The sequence below is a fragment of the Clarias gariepinus genome, chromosome 22, assembly GCF_024256425.1.
Source record: "Clarias gariepinus isolate MV-2021 ecotype Netherlands chromosome 22, CGAR_prim_01v2, whole genome shotgun sequence".
Taxonomy (NCBI): domain Eukaryota; kingdom Metazoa; phylum Chordata; class Actinopteri; order Siluriformes; family Clariidae; genus Clarias; species Clarias gariepinus.
The window spans coordinates 17,019,408-17,043,870 of NC_071121.1; the positions used below are offsets into that span (position 1 = coordinate 17,019,408).

Sequence of the window (24,463 nt, forward strand, 5' to 3'; positions counted from 1 at the left end):
ACCCTGAAAGTCCACCGTGGTGACGATGGTTGAATGACTAATTAAGGCCTTTATTTCTATTTGCTGCCATGAGCATGTGTTATTTATTCATGAGCTCTGATACTTCAGAATGAATGTTGGTCCCACATATCAGGTGGACCATGTGACCAGTTAAGTTCGAAAGGAATTATATAAAATGGTAAATGGCCCTGATAATCTGGTAATTAATGAAATTACAAAGGACAAATTCTGTGATTATAATTTTCTTCAAAAATATTTATTGCACTAGCAGTTGATTGTAAAATTCTTACATAATTTGGAAAAAAACATTCAAAAATGCACAATGTTTTGTACAGTACCAAAAAAAAAGTTTAATGCTGGAGATTTTTTCCCTAATTTAAAAAAAGGGAAACATATTCTAGATGCACTACATGTCAAAAGAAGTATTTTACTAATTTAACAGTACTTCTAAATGTTAGAATATTACATTTTGAGATTGATTAAATTTTTTTTATGCTCTATAAATACTACATACTGTCTGGGTGGTTTCAGTACATGCAACCACGATCATGGGACTTGACAGGTCTCCAGAAGACAACCTCCACAAGGCGTGCAAGCAACTGAAGGTAATCACTGAAAGGCCTGGCTGTTATTAAAGTGCAGTAGATTCAAGAACTTGGGAGAACTTCACAAGGAGTGGAGTGAGGCTGGAGTCAGTAAATCAAGAGCCACCATACACAAAACTCTTCAGGAAATGTGCAACAGAGGTTGGACTCCTTGAAGTCCAGTGTGATGTTTGCATGATTGATGATTTTGATTGTGATGTTATCTGCTGGTGTGGGTTCACTGTGGTCAAGTCCAAAGTCAACGCATCCATCTACCATGAGATTTTAGAGCACTTTGTGCTTCTGTCGGCTGACAAACCTTATGGAGATGCCAATTCCCTTATCTAGCAGTACTTAGTAGTTTTGGCACTGTGGGCAGGTGCTAACAGGTTTTCTAACAATGATATTACTTTGTATGACTGGCCAATCAACTTGCCTGAATCTGAATAATCCACGGGATATTGTCAAGAGGAAAAGGAGAAACAACAACTTAACAATACTGATGAGCTGAAGGCTGCCATCAAAGCAACCTGGTCTTTAATAACACCTCAGGAGTCCCGGACAAGTATTGAATGCATAAATAAACATACTTTTCAGAAGTTTGACATTGCTGTATTGTAAATTCTTGTTTGGTATTTTCTTTTTTGGAAAATATTCTAATATTTTTAGATACTGGATTTTTGATTTATAAGCTGTAAACCATGATCAACATAAAAAAAATTCATTTAAAAAATTACATGTAATTGTTACATTTTTTTTAAATTTTTTTGTTTTTTATAAATTTAGTCCTGTCCAATTCTTTTTTCCCCGATTTTCTGCCCAATCTAGTAGTGGCCAATTACTCCCCGTCACTAGGAGGCTCCCACACACATCAAGGCTACTACAACCACTCAGTCGGGAGGACGAAAGCTATCCCGTGTTTCCTCCGAACCACGTGACGCAAGCCGACCGCATCTTTTCGAACTGCTCGCTCACGCACCGTTAGGGGCGTAGTAACACACTCGGAGGAAAGCGCTAGCCGCTCCTTCCGTGTGCCGAGCTCACAGACGCCCCTGATTGGCTGTAGAGCCGTGACTAATGTGGGAGCACAAGTACCTCTCATCCCTCCCCACTGAGAGAGCTCGGCCAATCAGCTCTCTCTGTGCCTCCAGCTGTGAGAGGAAAACAGCATCACCCGGGGTTCGAACCAGCGATCTCCGGATGATAGGGCGAGCGCTTTACCACTGCGCCACTCGGAGGCCGCATAATTGTTACATTTGACATGAAATAAATCTAGAATATATGAGAGTTTCACTTTTTTGAGGAAAAGAAATCCAATATTCGAATTTTGAGATGCATTTGTGTAGGTATGCTCAGTGCTTACCTAGTAGACCATTCCTCATCTCCCTTTGACCGGTCTTTACGAGCTGCTCTTTGTTTTTCCTCCAGCCTCTCTTTCTGCCTGCTGGCTTCATCTACACACACATGCAGAGTTGGAAAGTAGCACCAGACAAATGCTGTTTATAGACTGAAGGTAAAAAAAAAAAAGAAAAGAAGACTTCATTACCCATGTCTCCATTTTCCATGGCTCGTATGTCAGGTCGGAGACGGCAGTCTGTTGGGGGTAAAACATCCTCCATGCCAGACTCCAATTCATTCAGTGTGATAGCAAAATTAGTAAAGTTATACATCTGCCGAGAGACACAAGCAGACGCGGGCAATCAGTGTAAGGATTTAGGAGAAGTTACAGATTCAGACGTTTTTGTGTGTGTGTGTGTGTGTGTGTGTTTCTGTATACCTCTGCAGAAAGGGGTGGTCTAGGAGACACTCTCCAAAGTAGAGTGCTACCAGGGATCACAGCTACAGTCTCTTGTACCTCCGGCATGTCATCTGCCTCATCAATATCTGCAACATCTGCCTCTTCCTGTACATGCACACAAACAATATTCATAAATCTTACTTTTTTCACATAAGCAATTGCAAATTTGCCCAAACAATGCTTAAATTAAACCACTTGTTACTTCAAGTGTTGTTAGTGCGGTAGAACCAATAACTGTTTGCTACTTTCAAAAATCAAAGACCACCATAATTAATTGTCCCGTTTGATCAAACAAAGTTGAAACCCAGTCATATTTGCTCCCTTAAACATTTTGGACTCATGAAATAAAATGACGACAATGTTTTTATGTTTCAAATGCACTCTATTTTAAAGTAGAATGTGCCTAAGATTAAAAAACTGGACAAGCAGGTAACAGCATTTTTTAACTAGGTGCAGTTGAGCGTCATTATGAACAGATCACTTGATTACCGTGTCCTTCGGCACAAAGATTTATTATGACAAAACATCAAGGGGGGAGTGGGCTTTCTTTATCAATTTTCATAAAGTCAAATCTGATATTTAAAAATGGGGCACAAATTTTGAACAACAGTAAGTACTTTATTTACATGGATGTTTAATTAGAGAACATTGATTTTAAAAATAAAGCGAAATAATTGCTTTCTTACGGGTTTTTGTTTCTTTGCGTCTGCTACTCCTTTTTTATCATTCTTGCGATGAGAATCATACACTTGTGGGTCTACACTCCATATGCATTCTGTCCATTTGCCATAAATCACACATAGCTTCTTCTTACTGCAAGACAAAAAACAAACAAAAAAAAAAAACACACATCTGATGAGACAAAGATACCAGCAACGAATCCTAGTGGCAATCACTGTTTTTAAATCAAGAACATGCTGCAGCATCACCTTACATTAATATGCTGCAGTGTGTGTGATTTTTGCACAGTGTAATACAAGTCTAGTCATAAAGTCAAATACAAGGGAGCGGTCATATTTAATATGGCTAAGAAAAAATAATGTAATAAAAACGAATAGTCGTGAGCTTGGCCCTTTTTCACATTTTCAACATTTCCATTCTCCGTACGATGCATGAGCTAGTGGAAACCGTCTTTAACAAAGCCTTCCTTTCTGGAAAAGTTCCACCTTGGTAATCACCTTGTCGTCGACATCAGTGGTTTCTTTAAGTGAAGGAAGAGGAAGAAGTCACTGGGTGCGAGGTGCGTAAGCTAAACGTCCTGGCGCATTGTCATGATGAAAAAGACACACTTAAATTTTTTAAACCAGGCCTGCCATTCTGGTTTTGATCCTTTAGTGGCATCTTGCAGAACTATACCACAAATGTATTTATTTTTTAAATAAGCAGAAATGTTCATGAACACACTCATTTGCTGAGACATAACTTTGGCAACTTTTTTCCTGTTTTCTTCATATAGGAATTTTTACAATGAAAAGTAATTGTCTTAACAAATAATTCCAGCTGACATAAAAATTCTAATCCTCATTGTGGCAAAACAAACAGGATATTTGCTAAGGAAACTAAAATACAGGAGTGATAAAAAAAAATTATCCGCATTTTGGCTCTAGAATTTAATTAAATTTAACAAGCTTATTGTAATGAGCACTGTTAAGTTTTGAACCTTTTCCAAAGTTGTGTGTATGTTCCTATAATGGCCCAATACTGGGCCTTGAGAATCCTAGAAAACTGCATCAATTTTTCAGCTTAGGGTTGTCTCTTGAACTTTTTCATGGTTGGTCATTGAGGATGTTTCTGTTCCATGTTTACTGTTACTGTTTACTCTCAGGCTTGTAGTGATGAACCCGTGTCTTGTCACCAGTAATGATTGTTTAAAAAAAAAAAAAAAAAAAAAAACTTCCACCTTCCATAAAGTACACCTTCCTTAAAGCACTTTTTGTAAGTCGCTCTGGATAAGAGCGTCTGCCAAATGCCTAAATGCAAATGTAAATAAAGTATTGGTTACAATTTTGTTTTCAGATATCCAAACACTTTTTCTACACTGTAAATAAACAGGCTCAAGTTTAATTCTTTTGTAAAAGTTACAAATTAGTCATTGTAGAACTCAATGTCGCCTTTGGTTAAAACAAAGTGTACACACAGACACACACCTGCACAGATAAGAGAAAAATCTCAGTGACTCATTCTCTTATGCACACAATGTAAAGTGATAGAGGAAGCATTTTCTCTCATTTCTAATTTAAAGGTAAAAAAAAACTTTTGTGAGCAAGTTTATTCTGACCCAAAATACATTGCTATAAAAAGGTACAGGGCAGTTGTATTGTAATTTGTATTGTATTTGTAATTACCTTTAAAAAAAAGTAAAAATTAATCCAGACAGATAAGTGTTTCGGTTTATGTGCGCAGGCGCTCTGTGTCTCTTATTTGAGTCTTCCTTACACACACACACACACACACACACTGTCATACACACTCGCTCCGCGACCGGCACTAGGACCCGGAAGTAGTACGGTCGCAACACAGGAAGCATAAAAGGAGGCAAGATGTCGCATCACACCGCTCAGTCATTGAGTTTCGCCCATGTTGTTCCAGGCTGTCCGTTCGCCAAATCGTGAGTACTCACTTTCTTGGGTCTGCTTTCTGATTCGAGTGTGTGTTTATAGGACGCGGGTTAAATTTGTGTTTTTCCCTTGCTCCCCTTGTGTGAGAGTCTTTAGACCAAATCGCGTTGTTATCCTGCCCACTCGCTTACCTCCGCGTTTGGGTTTACCATCCACGCTACAACGGGCTAACTGCTAAGTGCTAAGTCTTCCGATCATTCCGTGACAGAATGACTGAGCCGTCAGCGGTAAACCCAGCGGAGTATGCGCGCCTCTGCGACGTGGTAGATCAGCACGCCGCGCTAATTTACCGGACAAATGGGATGGCACGGACGGGAGATGCAGTGTGTTTCTAACTGCTCTCGACCTAGTGTTTGAGTTTAATGCCACCAAATACTCCACTGATCGATTGCGCATTGCTCTCCTTGTCTCATTGCTATCCGGGCAGGCAGCTGAGTGGGCCACGGCGGTTCTTCGCTCCGATTCAGACACCGCGCATTCATACAACGAGTTCCAAGCCAGCCCCCCGAACCCTGCCGCTTGCCACGCCATCTTTTTCATCCATCACGTCACGTTCACCTTCCTTTTTCCCTCACGTTCCAGCACCTGAAGCCCGACCTGCATGTAACCCCGTCATCACTGGAACTGCCGGATCTCCACCACCCGCCGTGGTTGACACGGAAGCCGGGGAACCCATGCAAGTAGGACGCGCCTCCTTGACCGCTGCAGAACGGGAGCGACGATTTAGGGAGGGGCTCTGTGCATACTGTGGGTCCGCCGCACATCATCGAGCCATCTGCCCTTTGCGCCCGGGAAACGCCCAGGCCCGGTGAGGAACGAGAGCAACTCACCGGGTCATCTCCAACTCTCCCCGATCACCACCAACACATCCCGTCTCTCGGTACGAGTACATCTCCAGTTTGGCCACAAACGAGTCGGAAGTACCGCGTTTATCGATTCCGGTGCCACAGGTAACTTCATTGACTCTGCTTATGCCAAAAGATTGGGGATTAAACTTGAGGCGTTATCCCAGCCGGTTCGGATCACCTCGGTGGACGGTCGACCCCTAACATCCAGCCCCATCACCACCCAGACTCAACCCATCACCCTGGTCATTGGTACGCATCAAGAACAGATTCAGTTCCATCTCACCACCATCTCCTCACCACCCATCATCCTCGGACATCCCTGGCTGCTTCAGCATGACCCTCTCATACCCTGGACCCAGAATCGGATTCTCCAATGGGGGCCGACCTGCTCCGAACTTTGCATACCAGCACCGGCTGGGACGTGCTCTAGGGAGTCCGAGGCCCCCGACGTCGACACCAACGCCATTCCCCCCGCCTACCGGGACCTGGCTGAAGTGTTTTGCAAGAGACGCGCCACCCACCTCCCGCCTCATCGCCCTTACGATCTGGCGATTGACCTTCAGCCAGGCTCCGTACCTCCCCGCGGCCATCTCTATTCTCTCTCCGCCACCGAGACGCAGGCGATGGAGGAATATGTGTCGAACGCCCTTCGTCAAGGTACCATCAGACCCTCCTCCTCGCCCGCCGCCGCGGGGTTCTTCTTTGTGAAAAAGAAAGGAGGTGAACTTCGCCCATGTGTCGACTATCGGGGGCTGAATAACATCACCATTAAGAATCGACATCCGCTGCCTCTTACCAACTCTGCCCTGGACGCTCTCTCCGGTGCCACCATTTTTACAAAGTTGGACCTTCGGAGCGCCTACAACTTGGTGCGCATCAGGGAGGGCGATGAGTGGAAGACGGCATTCATCACTCCCACGGGACACTACGAAAGTCTGGTTATCCCCTTCGGCCTCTGCAATGCCCCCGCCGCTTTTCAACATTTCATTAACAATGTTCTCAGGGACATGCTCGGGCGGTGGGCATTTGCATACCTCGACGACATCCTCATCTACTCACGTACAGTGGAAGACCATATCCAGCACGTCAGGGCGGTATTAAAGAGATTGCGCGCCCATCAACTGTACTGTAAGTTGGAAAAGTGCGCTTTTCACGAGCGCTCCACCACGTTCCTGGGCTTTGTCATCTCGCCCCAGGGTGTGGCCATGGACCCGCAGAAACTCGAAGTTGTGCGTCATTGGCCCCTACCCAAGACCCTTAAGCAACTGCAACGGTTTCTCGGGTTTGCGAACTTCTATCGTCGCTTTATCCGGGACTACAGTACGGTTGCCGCACCCCTTACCGCTCTGACCCGTCCATCATCTCGCCCTTTCAGCCTCAACTCCACCGCACTATCCGCTTTCCAGAAACTCTGTCACCTCTTCACCACTGCTCCCATTCTCCTCCATCCAGATGCAAACAAACCATTCGTTGTGGAGGTGGACGCCTCAGATGTGGGTGCTGGGGCTGTTCTCTCCCAGCGAGGTCCAGATCAGAAACTACATCCCTGTAGTTTTTTCTCCAGAAAATTTGACCCCACTCAGCAGCGATACGGAGTAGGGGACCGCGAACTGCTGGCCATAAAGTGGACTCTGGAGGAATGGCGTCACTGGCTCCAGGGCGCCAGTGAGCCGTTCATGATCTGGACAGATCACCAGAACCTTATCTCCATACGCAACCTCAAACAACTTAATCCGAGGCAGGCGCGGTGGGCGTTATTTTTTGAGCATTATAATTTCCATCTGTCATACCGTCCGGGGTCTAAAAACACCAAGGCAGACGCCCTCTCCCGGCAGCATGAGGAAAACGTCGCCCGGGCGAAACCCGCGCCTGTCCTCCCTCCATCAAGGATCATCGCACCTCTCCGTTGGGACTTGGAGACGAGGGTCCGCCAGGCGCAGGCCACGGAGAACGAACCGGCAGGCGTGCCGCCTGGACGTCTCTACGTGCCACCATCCATGAAGAGCAAAGTCATGCAGTGGGGCCACACCTCACCTCTCGCTGGACACCCAGGCAGCCGACGCTCACTCCAGTTTATCCAGCGTGCTTTCTGGTGGCCCTCTATGACCCGGGACGTCGAGGAGTTCGTCCAGGCGTGCCCAGTGTGCGCCAGGGCAAAGGAGACAAACCAGCCGACTCCGGGGGAACTCCAGCCTCTCCCCGTTCCTCGCCGGGCCTGGTCGCACATTGCCGTTGATTTCATCACGGGCCTGCCGAACTCAGAAGGAAAAAACACCATCCTGACCATCATCGACCATTTCTCCAAAGCTGTGCACCTGGTGGCCCTCACCGGACTCCCGTCAGCCAAAAACACTGCGGAGCTGATACTAGAGCACGTAGTCCGTCTGCATGGGTTCCCCAAGGACATCGTCTCGGACAGAGAGCCCCAATTCACTGCCTGATTCTGGAGGGCCTTCTGCCGTCTGATCCAGACCACCTGTAGTTTATCTTCTGGGTACCATCCCCAGACTAACGGTCAGACGGAGCGGGCCAACCAACAACTGGAGCGCTATCTGAGATGCTTCGTAGCCGATCGCCAGCGCTCCTGGGCTCGCTACCTCTTATGGGCTGAGTTATCGCACAACCTCCACATCAACTCCGCCACCAATCTCAGTCCGTTCGAGGTATGTCACGGGTTCCAGCCTCCGATGTTCGAACACCAAGAGCCGGAGGTTGATGTACCGTCAGCCCAACAGTTGGTCCGCAGGTGTCGGCGGCTCTGGGCTCAAGCCAATCAAGCTATACGTCAAGCTAACATCCGATACACCGCCCAACATCGCCGTCGACACCCTCCGAGACGATTGTACAATGTAGGTGACAAGGTATGGCTCTCCACCAAAAATCTCCATCTCCATACCGAAACAAAGAAATTATCACCTAGGTTTATTGGTCCATACCGCATCAACCTCCGAATCAACCCTGTCACCTACCGGCTCCAGCTGCCTGCAGCGCTCCGAATCCACCCAGTATTTCACACATCACAACTTAAACCCTTCACCACATCACCCATGGTTCCACCCGCCCACCCTGCTCCACCTCCCCGGATCATTGACGGTGGCCCTGCTTACACCGTACGCCGGATCCTGGACTCGCGTCCTCGGGGCAGAGGCATCCAATACTTAGTCGACTGGGAAGGTTACGGCCCTGAGGAACGATCTTGGATTCCGGCCCGGTTTATTCTCGACCCCGAACTCATCAGGGACTACCGTCGTCGGGTATCCTCCACCCTGTTATGACAGACAGGGGGGTACTGTCATAAACACTCGCTCCGCGACCGGCACTAGGACCCGGAAGTAGTACGGTCGCAACACAGGAAGCATAAAAGGAGGCAAGATGTCGCATCACACCGCTCAGTCATTGAGTTTCGCCCATGTTGTTCCAGGCTGTCCGTTCGCCAAATCGTGAGTACTCACTTTCTTGGGTCTGCTTTCTGATTCGAGTGTGTGTTTATAGGACGCGGGTTAAATTTGTGTTTTTCCCTTGCTCCCCTTGTGTGAGAGTCCTTAGACCAAATCGCGTGGTTATCCTGCCCACTCGCTTACCTCCGCGTTTGGGTTTACCATCCACGCTACAACGGGCTAACTGCTAAGTGCTAAGTCTTCCGATCATTCCGGTTAGTTCGTGACACACACACATTAACGGAAAGACTGTTTTATCAGAAAAATTAGCAAGGAACATCCCTAATGACACATGCGTGAGCAACACACTAACGGAATCACTGCTGTAAAGTATAAATAAAACAAATTAACCTGCGCTTGACCTTTAAAAGGAATCGCGACAGAGCAGAGTTTCTGTGTAGAGTAAAGAGTATGTGTGTGTGTGAAGGCAAGAGGAGGAGGATGTGTGTGTGTGGGTAAAGGCAAGAGGAGGAGGATGTGTGTGTGTGGGTAAAGGCAAGAGGAGGAGGATGTGTGTGTGTGGGTAAAGGCAAGAGGAGGAGGATGTGTGGGGGTAAAGGCAAGAGGAGGAGGATGTGTGGGGGTAAAGGCAAAAGAAGAGGATGTGTGGGTGTAAAGGCAAGAGGAGAGGGGTGTGTGTGTGTGTGTGTGTGTGTGTGGCACAGTGTCCAATGAAACTTGCGTTTGCTTTACATGCGCGCTGTACACACACACGCATACAAACACAAACTAAAATATGTTTTACGCGCATATGATGATGTTGATTATCCCATTAAGAGACGCACACTAAGACCCAGCAGGGAAGAAGATTACCCACAATTCCGCGACGCAAAAGAGAGAAAAAACATTGGCTCAGTTGTGATCACGTGACACTCAGCATCAAAACAAGAAGCGCATGCGTGATACTCGGTACTTGTAAACCAAGACTTTGTTTTTCAAGTCAAAATTTATTACAAATCTTTGCCCGTCTTGTGGCACACTCGCAAACTGCGTTACTTGCAATCCGAGGTTTCACTGTACTTTTAATTTTAAGAAAACAGCCGTCATATTCTTTGGTTTGATTGGTCAAAAACATGTGGAGTAATATTTTGAGAGCAGCTAAAATATTAGCTAGTAGTTCCAGCTGCAGGGTTGATATTGATGTGCTACTACCAAGGCTTTTCTCTGGTACAGTACAGAGGTAAAGCTGTATAATTTCTGAAATTTTTCTGTAAGGTGTTTAGGAAGGAGGGTTTTCTTTTTAAGGTGACAAGCTGTATCTTTTGTTTTATTCATTTAAAGAGAGGAAAACAAGCTGAACGAACAGATTTTTTTAAAACTAGGTACAACAAAAGTGATAAAATAAATGAATAAAAAGTGCAAATCAAAACATGAAATGTTGGCTATTCCTGATATATAAAAGAAATAAAAAAACTTTGGTACATGCCACTATTGGGTGGTTATAGCATGGTAAGGTAATATTTAAAGATTAAAAGACAGAGCCTCTCACCTTGAATCCTGGATGTATCCCTCCACTCTGTGCAGTTCTTTGCCAAACATCCCGCACGGTTTGAAATTCAGCACACACCTATCTCCAGTACTGTCCATTCAACCAAACAAAGCAAACAAGACATTATGACATAAATCTACACCAAAAAGCACATCACCTACATTTACACAAATTTATTCCTCTTCCTATAGTGTGAATTCCTTAAAATCAAAGAAAACAACTAAAGATATTTGAAATTTCCTGAAATCGTGAACACATTTTAAAACCTGAAAGGATAGTGCTGAACCAACAACCTGCTAGAAGTAGTAATAATTTAAAAGTGAAAGTAAGAGCATTTTCACACACATACACAAAATATGATGAGAACACAGGATCAGGACTAAACAGTGAAGCAATGAGAAAACCACTTGCTAGTGAGACTCAGCAGAAAAAAAAAGTTTTGGAGAAATTGAAAAAAGGTCATGTGCTCCTGATTGACTCTATTCCAGAGAGATGGGTGTGTCAGAGTAAGAAAGGAAGTACACAAAACAATGAGCCCCTGGAGGCAGGGTTATGATCGTGTACAAGCCCCTGGAGGCAGGGTTACAATCTGGAGTTGCTTCAATTGGTCAGGACTTAGCAACATTATGCATCAATAAAAAAAAAAAGTCAGCTGATGACTTTAATGTACTGAATAGCCTGGTTAACCTGTTAATGGATCTTTTGGCACGGGCGTAGTCCAGGACTCTGACCTCCCATTTCCATCTATAGCAGAAGCAGTGTGTTCCGGCAGTAATGTAAGTAAAATGCTTACACTGTAATGTGTTTCCATCAGGTGCAGCTCGTTCCCAGAAGTGGCTAGCTAAAGACAGCTAGTCTATTATTGCCAGAAGACTTGTGTTTTGGGGGGCCTATTTTTGTACGCTATCATACAAACAGGACTATACACTACAGATCAGAAAGTTTAAGGGAAACAAATAAATGAATAAAAAAAAAACTTGAATTGAAAAAAAAAATGGGGAAAGAGTCACATGAAAAAATGTAAAACTTTTCTGTAAATTAATTTTTTAAAGAATTTACGGTGGTACATCCGAACCCTAAGATGTACTGCGCTGTGCAAAAGTCCTGATCCACCCATCATTTCTTCCTTCTTTAAAATTAAAATTACATTTATGTTGATTAAATTAAAGAAATAGGAACAAAAGCGCTTAGAGATACAATTTAAAAACTAGTTGGTTATGTAACCACTCAGTATTCAGCATCACCAGTATACTATTCACCTGCCTGATCATCTCTCATTATCTGCACCTGTTTCTCACTGCTTTATGCCTCAAGTTTTTTTTACTGGTTTATGTGCCAAATGTTTTTTTAATCTTTGAATGATTCATAGGTCAGAGTGTGGCTTAATAAACACACACACAAAAAAAATTCACTCCTCTAAAACTGGTCAGGTACAAGGACTGGAATAAAAATAAGAGCAAAAAACCTGCCAAAAGTAGGGCCAAAAAAGGATACCTGGAGAACTATTCCTCAAGAGTACTTAAAAAAATGCAAAATAATCTGCCCCTTTGAAAGCAAAATATGAAGGAATACAGTACGTAGTGACTCAGGACGTTTGCACAGTACTGAGAAACTCTCTGAATGAGATATCCGTATTCAACTAATCATAGAAAAGTCTAAAACAACCAGAGCAGCCACTCTGTGACTGAGGCGCTCCTGGTGGGTCATGAAGCTGCGCAGGTGAAGCAAATGCAATGTCACAGATCCGCTCAGGAGGAAATCGGGGATAATTTTCTAAGCAGTTCTGGAAGCATGTGGAATAATTTTAAGGCAGTCAAACAGAATCAAACAAACAAAAGAGTGTGTGGTGCTTAGTGTTTTGTTTTGTTCTTTGGCCAGGCAGTGTACAAGAGTGATTTAAAGGTTTTTCTTTTTTAAATTTTCTATTTTCACACATTTAAGTAGAGCCCAATTCAATCAAATGAGACCAGAAAATATTACAGTACACTTACAGTATTACACAATAACATGTAACTGGAAAAGGGTCAAACGTGATTGTCTAGGATTGCCAGCTAATTTGAACATGAAATCAGCATCAGGTGTTTTCAATTAATGGAATGACAATTCCAAGAGTACAGGCCCTGTAGAACAGGAATCTATCGAAGTCTGACTTTCACATGTAAGCTTGGCCAAAGGACGCTTCCGAGGATCTTAATAAAAGGATTCTAGATGCTCACCCGAATGAGAAAGTTAAAATCCATTTCTAAATAGTTTTGGTGTGCACAAACCACACTGAGACAGATTGGGTACAAATGGAGGAAATTCAAGGTCATTGTTACCTGCCACGATGCAGTCAACCTACAAAGATTACTTCAAAAATTAGGTGTGTAACAGTCAGTGAGGTCACACAGGAACCCAGAGTAATTTCTCAGCAACCAAATTGCTCTCACACATGAGCTAAGGGCAATCTTCAGGAGTCCCACCATCAGGAGAACCCTGAACAATAGTGTGAATGGCCGGGTTGCATGGAAAAAGCCACTACACTCCAAAACGAACGCAGACTCCCATCTACAGTCTGCTAAAGATCACATGAAAAAGCCAGAGGGATAATTAAATTGTTTTGTGCATGGATGAGATCAAAATGGAACTTTCTGCCTTAGATGAAAAGCATTACGTTTAGAAAAAGGAAACACCACCTTCCAGCATAATAGTCTTCCTTATCCCACCTGTGAAACATGGCTCGGGCCCGTTTTGCTGCATCTGAGCCAGGACAGCCTGCCAACATTGATGGAGCTAAAAATTATGAATTATTTTTGCAATTTCTAAAAAGAAAGGACATCTGTCCAAAAACTGAATCTCAGGAGAAAGTGGATGATGCAGCAAGACAACAAGCCTAAACACACAAGTCTAGCGCAGATGATGTGTTGAAATAGCCTAGGCCTGATGCAAGCAGTTCACATAAGGAAAGCCACCAACATCCCAGAGATAAAACTGTTCTGTTTCAAGGAATGGGCCAAAATTTCTCCAAGCTAATGTGCAGGAGGGATGAACGGTTACTGAAAATGTTTAACTGAAGTTTTGGCAGAGGGTTTCTAGCAGATATTGAAAACAAAGGTTCACATACTATTGTCACACACACACACACACACACACACAGAGTATGTCATTTGATTATTTTCTGCATTAAATAAATAACCAAGTATAATAATTCTGGTCTTATTTAATTGTATTCCCTTTATTTACTTTAAGGAATTTCTAAATGTTTTAGGTCACATTTGTGCAAAAATATAAATAATTCTAAATTCAATCACTGTAAGAAACATGACCTCATACAAGGTGATTTCAAGTGATTTTATGTAAACAGCATAATAGTCGAAAAACTTAACGAGGACAAGGTTATGTTTTAGATTCGTCTTCACATCTCTTACTTTGTCCTGACACTGTAATTAATTTTTAACGTGGTGAATAAATCAGTGGTGTACCTGTGATTCAGTATTTCCACAGGTCCGTACTGCTCAATCCACAGTTTGCCCACAATGACATTGTGTACACAGCAGAGAGGGTTTGACCATGTGTATGCCTCTTTGTGCCTAGAAGGAACACACACACACACAACATGTGACCAGTCAGTTACCCAGCAACAATTTGGGTCTACAATCAAACTGATATTCTGCCTTATCCAGGAAAGGCCTAGCAAATACACAGCACACACAAATACACACTCACGGACATGTGCACACACAAAGGCCTTGATTAGACACGCGCTAATCTAATCATACATACAGGATTTGACTCACTTGAGAAGCTCTAACGTGATGGTTCCTTTTGGTTCTGCTTCTACACTCTTGCCCCAGAACTTGAGCTTTGGGTATATAGAGCCATGGAACACAAAGTCCTCTGCCAGACCCTCAGCATGGAATGCACTGATTGGTGGGTGATGACTCACCTGTTCTGAGATCAACCTGAAGCCCTGATCCTCTCTAAAACAGACATGAAGGAGAACACAGAAACATACAGTTGCTAAAGAAGAGGGAGGGAAGTTTTGTTGCACCAACAACACACGGCTATAAGGATATATCTTCACAGATATCATGCTAATAAAACTCTAGGAACCCATAAAGATAAAAGTGCATGTCTGAAAGTCAAAGAAGAGCTCAGAAGAAAGCTGGGTTACTTTTTCTTTAGATGCCTAACAGATTCATTTCTGCTTGTGCTTGTGCAGTGTGGCAGTTCTGATTCCTCTTTATAACTCATAACCTTTGTAGTATACGGTTCTGTTAAGGTTAAACAATAGAAGCTACACTGAGTACAGCAAAGTTTATCAAAACCTGGTCATCACACCCATTTCTGTAATGTCTCTAATCTGTTGAAACACAATGTTATAGCATTACATTTTAACTCCAATATGACAGGAGTGTACGGTACTGAGCTCTGACCTCAACCCCGGTGAACATCTTTGTGATGACAAATACTTGCTGGACTACAAGCATCCTCACCAAACACCAGTGTCTGTGTTCATTCTTTTGGCTAAATGAACAAATGCCTATAGCCAAAATCTACTGGAAATCCTTTCCGCAAAATATTAACATTAAAGGAGGATAAATCTGAAATTGCATGTTCAAAAAGCATATGAGTGTTATGGTCAGGTGCTTCGAATCTTATGTCCGTTTAGATTTTTAAATGACTTATTTCATTTATAATAGAGATGCACTGGTCGATACGCCATTGACTGTTTTTCAGCTTGATCAGCCTTGACTGAGGGACGTAAAACGGTCTGTGCCGAGTGCATGAGCTTCTGAGTGGTGCAACAAAAACACATTTTTATGGCTTTACATTATCAAAAGTTGTGCAGTCACTGTTCCTTTTAAATCCTACAGTTGGCTGTCTAAACTATTCCCATATTGGCAACCTGTGTGGTAAGAGTACATTATTTACTAAATTTGTATTGAAATGATATGTGCTGCTTAGTAAAAATATAATTACAAGGTAGAAGTTTTTTAAGGTACAAGATCTTAAATTTTTAACAAAAAAAAAATTGAGATATTTATAAATTCATAATACTTACAGAATGGCAGTATTAATCAAATCAACACCCAAGTGTCATTATAATATCGTATGAGGTGATGACTGGTGATTCTCATCTCTACCGTAGCTCACGGTGTTGAACTTTATACTACTCAGGCCACCAAGTAACCAATATGTCATTAGTGTGAACAGACTTGATGAAATAACCTGTATGAACACTGTTTTGAAACCAACCACGTCAAATTTATGATGTACATGGATCATGAGCAATAAAGAAATATTTGCAAGGCAATAAATCACTGTAGCAGCAAACAGAACAAACTAGCAGGACAAGCCTTCAAACCTAATCAGAAAGATTATTTGCTCTGGATAGTGGCCGAGGTCTTGGCAGTTCATGATTAGAGTAAGAAAAAGTTATTACTGGCAGCTCTCCCTTTTTTGTTCTCAGCTGCTATCAGTGCTGGATGCTGTACTTTGTAACATGCACAAAAAGGTCCAACAGTTAATTCCAACACCACACTGTATTTATATTCAAATGGGCAATTGATGGATATTAATTTCCCTTAGGATTGCATAGTTGAGTGCCTAAAGGATTTTTGAAAAACTGTTTGTGTTCATACTGTTTTTTTTTTAAATAAATGTACAAAGTAATGTGTAAACTTACACCCATTGATCTCTAAAGTGTTGGAAATAACCTGGTGGATATGGTCATTGTTTACCGTGTGAGTTCATAGGTTTCCCCTAGGAGAGGATTAAACGGCTTTCCAGTTCTGTCCCACTGAGAGGCCACAGCAGACACAGCAAAGGCAGCTACAGCCTAAAGAAATCAAAGAAGGAATGGATAAAAAGAAAGCAGAATAAGAAAATGCCATGGCCCAACTCTGATTAACAAACTCAGAATGCAAAAAGTTGATGCATATAGATGTTTTATAATGTAATAGATTAACTAAACCTGTAATTAAATGTCTATTATTTACTTTTTTATCTTTGTAATTTAGTCTTGTGGAAAACCAAATTTTCATATTTAAAGGTGCTTCTCCATTTATAGATGTTTTACACACACAGACACACACTAAATTATAAATTTAGTTATAACTTTTAAAACATTAGCATTGTGGTGGCCTTGATGCCACAGAACAGTTCTTTTAGACTTATGTTCTTCTAAAATGGCTGCGTGTACGCTTGTGTCCACCTGCATTCTCTTGATGGAGTCCGACTCCGCACAGGCTTTGTGGATGAGGTACGTGTGCTCCATGTACTCGCTGATTCTCTGCAGAAAGCTTAGTGGCTCATTAAACACAATGGGCATGGTGATCTTAGACAGCTCCTACAACAGTTACACAACTGATTAATTTAGAACCACAAAAACAGAGAGAAAATCATTATTAAAGTCACAGGTTATCGTGTACTGTGCAGGCCTCACCAGTCCTATGCATTTCTTCAGGATGCTCCACACGCTGAAGTTATTTCTAGAGAACATGTGGGCAGGAAGGGTTGTCCTGAGGAAGCAAAGACACACCCACTTTAGCACTCAAAACCTGTCACTTTGGGTAACATGTAAATGTTGTTTTGTATGATTACTGTCACCATCAAGCAACATCGTTGGCATATTTTCAAGCACCCTGGGGATAAATCCAGCCAAGAAATCTGACTCTACCTGCGTTTCTTGATTCCATTTTCTTGTACAGTGCCATTGTTCTTCTCAGCACCAGCATCCACTACTGCATCTTTAAAACTGGCTTCTGAAGTGCCCTCACATGACTCATCCGAATCCAAGCCTGTCACAAAAATAAAACGGAAAAAGCTGCATAAGTTTTCATACAATATCGACCCATGTACTTTCTCATCACACACATTCGATTAATTTCACTGACACATACACACTAATAACAGAGACGGACACAGACACGGCAGCCAATAAGAGAGCGTGTTTAAATACATAAGGAGCTAAAAAAATGCACAGACACATAAAATGCTGCTTCCTACAGAAGTTTCAGAGAGCCTGGACTGCTCCCAAAGCAAAACTCATTACAGCTGAGCGTCTCAGAGCAGCACCACAGCTCACTCACACCCTTCAGAGGCTCCTAGAGGAGAACGCCGGATAATGACAAACTCCTTTAGAAAATTAGAAAGACTTAAATTCAACCCCCTCTCCCATTACCAAAGCAAGAATGCCCTAATTGGCATTTGCTAGCGACTAACGTAGCTCAGCAACCCAGCTCTAGCCTCGAAAACCTCCAGCCCAAAACCATTTCCATGACCACCAAGGCACAGTGGAAAGGAGCAAAAGTAGTGACTTGATATGGAGGATTATTTACTGGGTCATGCTGACCTTTTGTTATCAAGAACAACCTGACTGGAACAAAGAATATGGAAACTTTATATGGGTTTAATGGTCTGATTCTCTATTTTATTGATTTATTCATCTTTTTTTTTTTATCTCAGTGTATGCATCAGTGACAGGAGCTGTCAGGCAGTCTGGTCAACGCTGCTTCATTATTAAACGCGTGGGCAAAGAGGAAAGGTAAGATGATAGCCAGGTGCCTGGCTATTGTACTCTCCTGGCCTGCTAAAAGCAAACAAACAGCCTGATGGGGCTCATTCAGAAGGAGCAACGTTCAAAACAAGTGCTAAACAGAGCTAAGTGTAATAAAGCAAGTCATCAAGGGCAATGTTGTACAGTAAGTGCTGTATAATGTATAATGATAATTGTAATAATATATTAATGATAATATAATTGTGAGTGCCTCCTGGATGTATGTTAGGTCAAGCTTTCTTTTTTGGCCTTCAATTTCCAGGATCACCTCCAGAATCAACAAAACGGTAACTTAATCTACATCAGCAAGTAATTACTGTCCGTAACTAGCTCTTTACCAATAGCAGGATTCGCCACAGCTGGGTGTCACTTCACATCACTCTAATCATGCACATAGAAGTTTCTCTGGATGTTAATTTGATTCAAAATTCAAATGAACCGTTGTCAAATGAAACCTGGCATTTCTCATTTGATGTTAATTGTATTCTACTTTTTCTCTCAAGTAAAGCAATAAGCACAAGCCACGGCGAGTTTTTGTAAATGGAGGCACGCACACTCAAACAAGCGTGAAATTACTTCGACCTTTAGGTGTGCGACTGTGGCTAAATCTCAAATGTCTTTCGATACCTTGTGTGAGGGCTCTAGGTAGGGCATTCAGCTTTGTTACATTATACTCTAGCTAGGACACACACAATGGCGTTAAAATTTGCCCTAACTAGAATACGGTAGATTTTACATGGATCACTGGCAAGTAACTCCACCCGTGCGTCATTCGGTCGCGCTAGACCGGCTGGGATAAAAGCGCTACAAGACACATTGATAACACGTCCTAAATTACTTATGAATGCACCTAGGCTCGTATCCATGTTGGCTTATACCATCAATAAATATTTAAAAGCCTTTACATTTTGTGCAGAAGTAATTTTTTTGTATTTTAACGTGGCACTGCCGTCTACAGCCGTTTTTTTTTTTCTAATAAAAAGACTGACATCTGAAGTGTTTGGAATTCTCTCATATTAACTTGCCCTCTTTGCAAGCCTTGTCCTACTATTTCTCATTAGTAATGGCTTAACCCATAATCACAGTGCCTAAAATTGCACTGACACAGCGCCAAGCTCTTAGTCAAGAAAAGGAGAATGTTTGCCAAAAGTTTTAGGACAAAAAAAATAAAAAATTAAAAAATTAATTAAAGGCACTTTATAAACAAGGTTGAAATTAAACTATAGTGTTTTCCACAGCGGAACAAGGCAACATTACCAGCCAACACAAAAGTGCTCTACTACATACAACAAACAACAAATACATTTTTATTTATTTGGTATTTGTTTTTAGTTTCACATTTCAGACCTTCCCCTTCATTTACACAAATATGAAGAGTAGGACCAAGTAAAAAAATAGCAACCTGTGCCATCGCCACCCCGGGGTCTCCGCACAACCTGTGTTATTTGAGTGTGTTAAAGCCATCGCCACCTGGTTGCACCGCACAACTTGCACACATCAGACACTATACAGGGCTGATGTCATTTTATGTGTGTGTGTGTCTTTGATATGTACATCTGTGATATGTACGTCTGTGTTTTTGCATGCGGGCATGTGAAACAGAGATGAGTGTGTGTGAGTGTTAACATTTGTAATGTGTGTGTGATATACAGGTAAGTGTGTTTGTGCGTGTGTGCGCAGATGCTGGATAATAAGCATCACACTATTATGTCACTGAACGTGTCACTGAATATAAGGTCACTCAATATAATGCCACAGAAAGATATTAATGTTTTTCAATGCAAGTTTAAGACTATTTCACAGCTGAAGCGTTTGAGATATCAAAAATCTCCCCCCGCAATTTTGCATCCTAAATGTCTTTAAATCACAATGGCCCGGTTTGGTGATGATCGTATAAATTCCCTAGGAGGAGTATTTTAAAAGCCATCGGGTGTGTTTTTGGGAACGGCCCAAAATAACCGGTCTCCTGTTAAGTTGAGCTCACAACATGCAGTGTGAAAGTTGCTTGGCTCAATGAGCTCTAAATGTCTACCGAGTTTTGTGTGCCTACAAGAAAGTGTGTATGAGCTATGCACCTAGACAATATAAAGAACTAAACGTCATTTCATTTTGCCAACTATACAGAAACACGAATGAGCAAAGAGATAATAATAAAAATAAAAGAAAATAGGCAAATATCACAGATTTATAAGATCACGTGTTTCTAGGGTTGTTTTAGGTTGTTTCTCTAAACAAATAACATGCTCAACAGCAACTTATTATAAGTAATATAATTTAGTTATTATATATTATCATATATTAAGTAATAATAACTTTAGTTATACATGACATCAGAAAACCCAAATGCAACGTTTGATGTCTGAAGCCTCCCTCACAGACACACACCAGCGGGGATTACATGTAAGTAGTCCTTTTTTTTCTTTTTAATTGGTCATTGACCAATGCTGTTTTGCAGAGCATGTGTGACCGGCACTACTTCCTTCTTTTTACAGCAGCTAACCTCTCAGTACACCATTCTCACGGTAACAGAATAAATAGGTAGAGGAGCGGTAGCATGGTGTGGAACTGTCTGATACTAGTTATGGCATTAATTTTATAGACAGATGTTTAAATATACTGTACTAGTATAGGTATACCTATAGCACTGGGTGGGAACCACTTCTACAGATATACAACAAATTCTTATTGTTAACGAAAATTGCTTTATTATTAGGTGGGGTGTTTCTTAAAAACTGGGAATGTGAATATGTTAACACCTCAACTATAAATAATGACGATGGATTACTAACATGTGTGTGACAATCGTGTTGGATTTAAATGAGTTTGCCCGGCTCCGAGTCAGTTTCTGAATCATCTGTACTCACCTGTGACGGCATCATAGAACTCGTCCTCATTGTTCATTGTATTGTTGGACAGCCAGCGTGAGCCACTAGAACATGGTCTCTTGTGGACGCCTGACTGATGTTTCTGACGACACAGACCACACACCAATGCCACCTGTAAACAGTAAATATGTGTATCAGAATCACACTGAATTAAACATAAAAAGCATGACAGAAATGATACTCCCCCCATTACATTTTGACTACATACAGCCACAAGATCAGTTTTGGACCTTTGTAATATTTGTGCTTCCAATCATCACTTTTACTCTGCAAGAAGCAGTTGTAGGAAATGAGACATGTTGGTCTGAAATTTCGGAACATGCTTACTAGATAAGCGATCTTTGGACTAGTAGACGCCAGCCTGTGTGTCTGCGGCTGATGGACAGATAAGCTAACATGAGCAAAGGACACAATCACTAGTATGCGAGCCATGATCCCTGTAATCAAACCCTGAGAAAAAGCCTTCGCTGAGGCAAACAGTCTACTGTTTCTTTTGTGAATATATCATCAGTTGCAACTACGCATGTGTTCATACAAGAAACATGCCTGATGAAAACCAAGATCTTGAGTATAAGGGCAAGAACAAATGCATCAAGATCAGATACAATCACCAAGATAGATAAAATCATACTACAACATAGCATCGAATCACACATGCAGTGCAGACAAATAATAATGATATGGGTGTGGAAATGGGTGTGTTCTTTTAATTAAAGGTGGATGACAGTACAAAGATAAATCATGACACGTGAAGACATTTCGATAAAACTCAATGTGTATCAAAATATATATTGAAGTATTGCCAGCAGAGCAGATATAAAACTAAAGTTGGGTTTAGTTATACTTTCATTTAGGTGATTTAGTGTTTAGCACCCCTATTCAAGGCCCAGTGTGACCTTACACAGTTAAAATAATTTAACAATAAAAACAAGGCAAGTTTTTTTTTGTTATCTGTAAAAATAAACATTAAGATAATTTTTACATGAAAACCAGAGTTGTGCATTTTTTTTTATAAACCTGGCAGGATAATGAGACATTATTAACTCATCACAGCTCTAGTAGTTAATCAAATTATTCCCGGGCCTTAGTTCCTCAACGGTGTTAAATATTTCTCTGAACAGCGCGTGAGGTCTAGTGACGAAGTATGAGGGAGACACAGTCCTTTGGTGCAGCTCATTATGTTAAACATTTCCACAGATGCGCGTGATAAAGCCTTCAGCACAGGATAACGTGAACTTTACTGGGCTTTGCTCGCTTGAACTCTGAACCCTATTAATAATTCCAGGCTGAATGACTTTAAGCTAAAGCGTGTCAGATCGACAAGGTAGATTAACATCAGCTCGCCTATAAACACTAAAAAAACGCTAATAGAGGCTTTACGTAGCGGCAAATTAAACCATTTTATAAATAAAAAACATTAAGTGCAATCTTGCACAACATCAACGTAACTACGTCGCGATAAAACTTATCTGATGTTATCTTGAATGAAACGATACACGAGACGTTCCCACAGCATGTCAACATTCAGAATGGTTTCGCTGTCGATCAGTAAGGAAAACCACAGGAGACAAGCTACTATATAAACCGATCCCTCAGCCAAGCACGAACGCACAAAATCATGGTACTGCTCTTGCCAGCAAGATACAGTGGTTTGCAAAAGTATTCGGCCCTCTTGAACTTTTCAACATTTTGTCACATTACAGCCACAAGCACGAATCAATTTAGTTGGAATTCCATGTGAAAGACCAATACAAAGTGGTGTACACTTGAGAAGTGGAATGAAAATCATACATGATTCCAAACATTTTTTACAAATAAATAACTGCAAAGTGAGGTGTGCGTAATTATTCTGCCCCCTTTGGTCTGAGTGCAGTCAGTTGCCCATAGACATTGCCTGATGAGTGCTAATGACTAAATAGAGTGCACCTGTGTGTAATCTAATGTCAGTACAAATACAGCTGCTCTGTGACGGCCTCAGAGGTTGTCTAAGAGAATATTGGGAGCAACAACACCATGAAGTCCAAAGAACACACCAGACAGGTCAGGGATAAAGTTATTGAGAAATTTAAAGCAGGCTTAGGCTACAAAAAGATGTCCAAAGCCTTAAACATCCCACGGAGCACTGTTTAAGCGATCATTCAAAAATGGAAGGAGTATGGCACAACTGTAAACCTACCAAGACAAAGCCGTCCACCTAAACTCACAGGCCGAACAAGGAGAGCGCTGATCAGAAATGCAGCCAAGAGGTCCATGATGACTCCAGGCGAGCTGCAGAGATCTACAGCTCAGGTGGGGGAATCTGTCCATAGGACAACTATTAGTCGTGCACTGCACAAAGTTGGCCTTTATGGAAGAGTGGCAAAAAGAAAGCCATTGTTAACAGAAAACCAAAAGAAGTCCCATTTGCAGTTTGCCACAAGCCATGTGGGACCCTGTGACCCTGAACACACCATCCCCACTGTCAAATATGGTGGTGGCAGCATCATGCTCTGGGGGTGCTTCTTTTCAGCAAGGACAGGGAAGCTGGTCAGAGTTGATGGGTAGATGGATGGAGCCAAATACAGGGCAATTTTGGAAGAAAACCTCTTGGAGTCTGCAAAAGACTTGAGACTGGGGCAGAGGTTCACCTTTCAGCAGGACAACGACCCTAAACATAAAGCCAGGGCAACAATGGAATGGTTTAAAACAAAATATATCCATGTGTTAGAATGGCCCAGTCAAAGTCCAGATCTAAATTCAATCGAGAATCTGTGGCAAGATCTGAAAACTGCTATTCACAAACGCTGTCCATCTAATCTGACTGAGCTGGAGCTGTTTTGCAAAGAAGAATGGGCAAGGATTTCAGTCTCTAGATGTGCAAAGCTGGTAGAGACATACCCTAAAAGACTGGCAGCTGTAATTGCAGCAAAAGGTGGTTCTACAAAGTATTGACTCAGGGGGCTGAATAATTACGCACACCCTACTTTTCAGTTATTTATTTGTAAAAAATGTTTGGAATCATGTATGATTTTCATTCCACTTCTCACGTGTACACCACTTTGTATTGGTCTTTCACGTGGAATTCCAATAAAATTGATTCATGTTTGTGGCTGTAATGTGACAAATTGTGGAAAAGTTCAAGGGGGCCGACTACTTTCGCAAGCCACTGTACACTCCATGTTAAAAAAAAAAAAGAACAATAAAGCGTTTACACAATTATCAGTATATGCAAACTTTCCCTATTAAAATCAGGCTTATGATTTAGGTCACATTTTAAACCACATA

At 42.0% G+C, this 24,463-nt stretch overlaps 1 protein-coding gene across 1 annotated transcript in view; it reads right to left on the reverse strand.

The window, feature by feature from the left end:
* The window catches only part of osbpl2b (oxysterol binding protein-like 2b), a 37,885-nt gene that overhangs the window by 8,060 nt on the left and 5,362 nt on the right, over positions 1–24,463 (reverse strand). The window contains exons 2-13 of the mRNA XM_053482796.1: positions 21,179–21,311; positions 17,436–17,556; positions 17,202–17,277; positions 16,971–17,105; positions 16,498–16,595; positions 14,551–14,733; positions 14,236–14,343; positions 10,775–10,864; positions 3,069–3,195; positions 2,362–2,487; positions 2,131–2,254; positions 1,948–2,038 (exon numbers count right to left, since the gene is read on the reverse strand). Of these exons, the coding sequence (XP_053338771.1) occupies positions 1,948–2,038; positions 2,131–2,254; positions 2,362–2,487; positions 3,069–3,195; positions 10,775–10,864; positions 14,236–14,343; positions 14,551–14,733; positions 16,498–16,595; positions 16,971–17,105; positions 17,202–17,277; positions 17,436–17,556; positions 21,179–21,215 (1,316 nt within the window). The 5' untranslated portion in view covers positions 21,216–21,311. The remainder of the gene's footprint in view (positions 1–1,947; positions 2,039–2,130; positions 2,255–2,361; positions 2,488–3,068; positions 3,196–10,774; positions 10,865–14,235; positions 14,344–14,550; positions 14,734–16,497; positions 16,596–16,970; positions 17,106–17,201; positions 17,278–17,435; positions 17,557–21,178; positions 21,312–24,463) is intronic.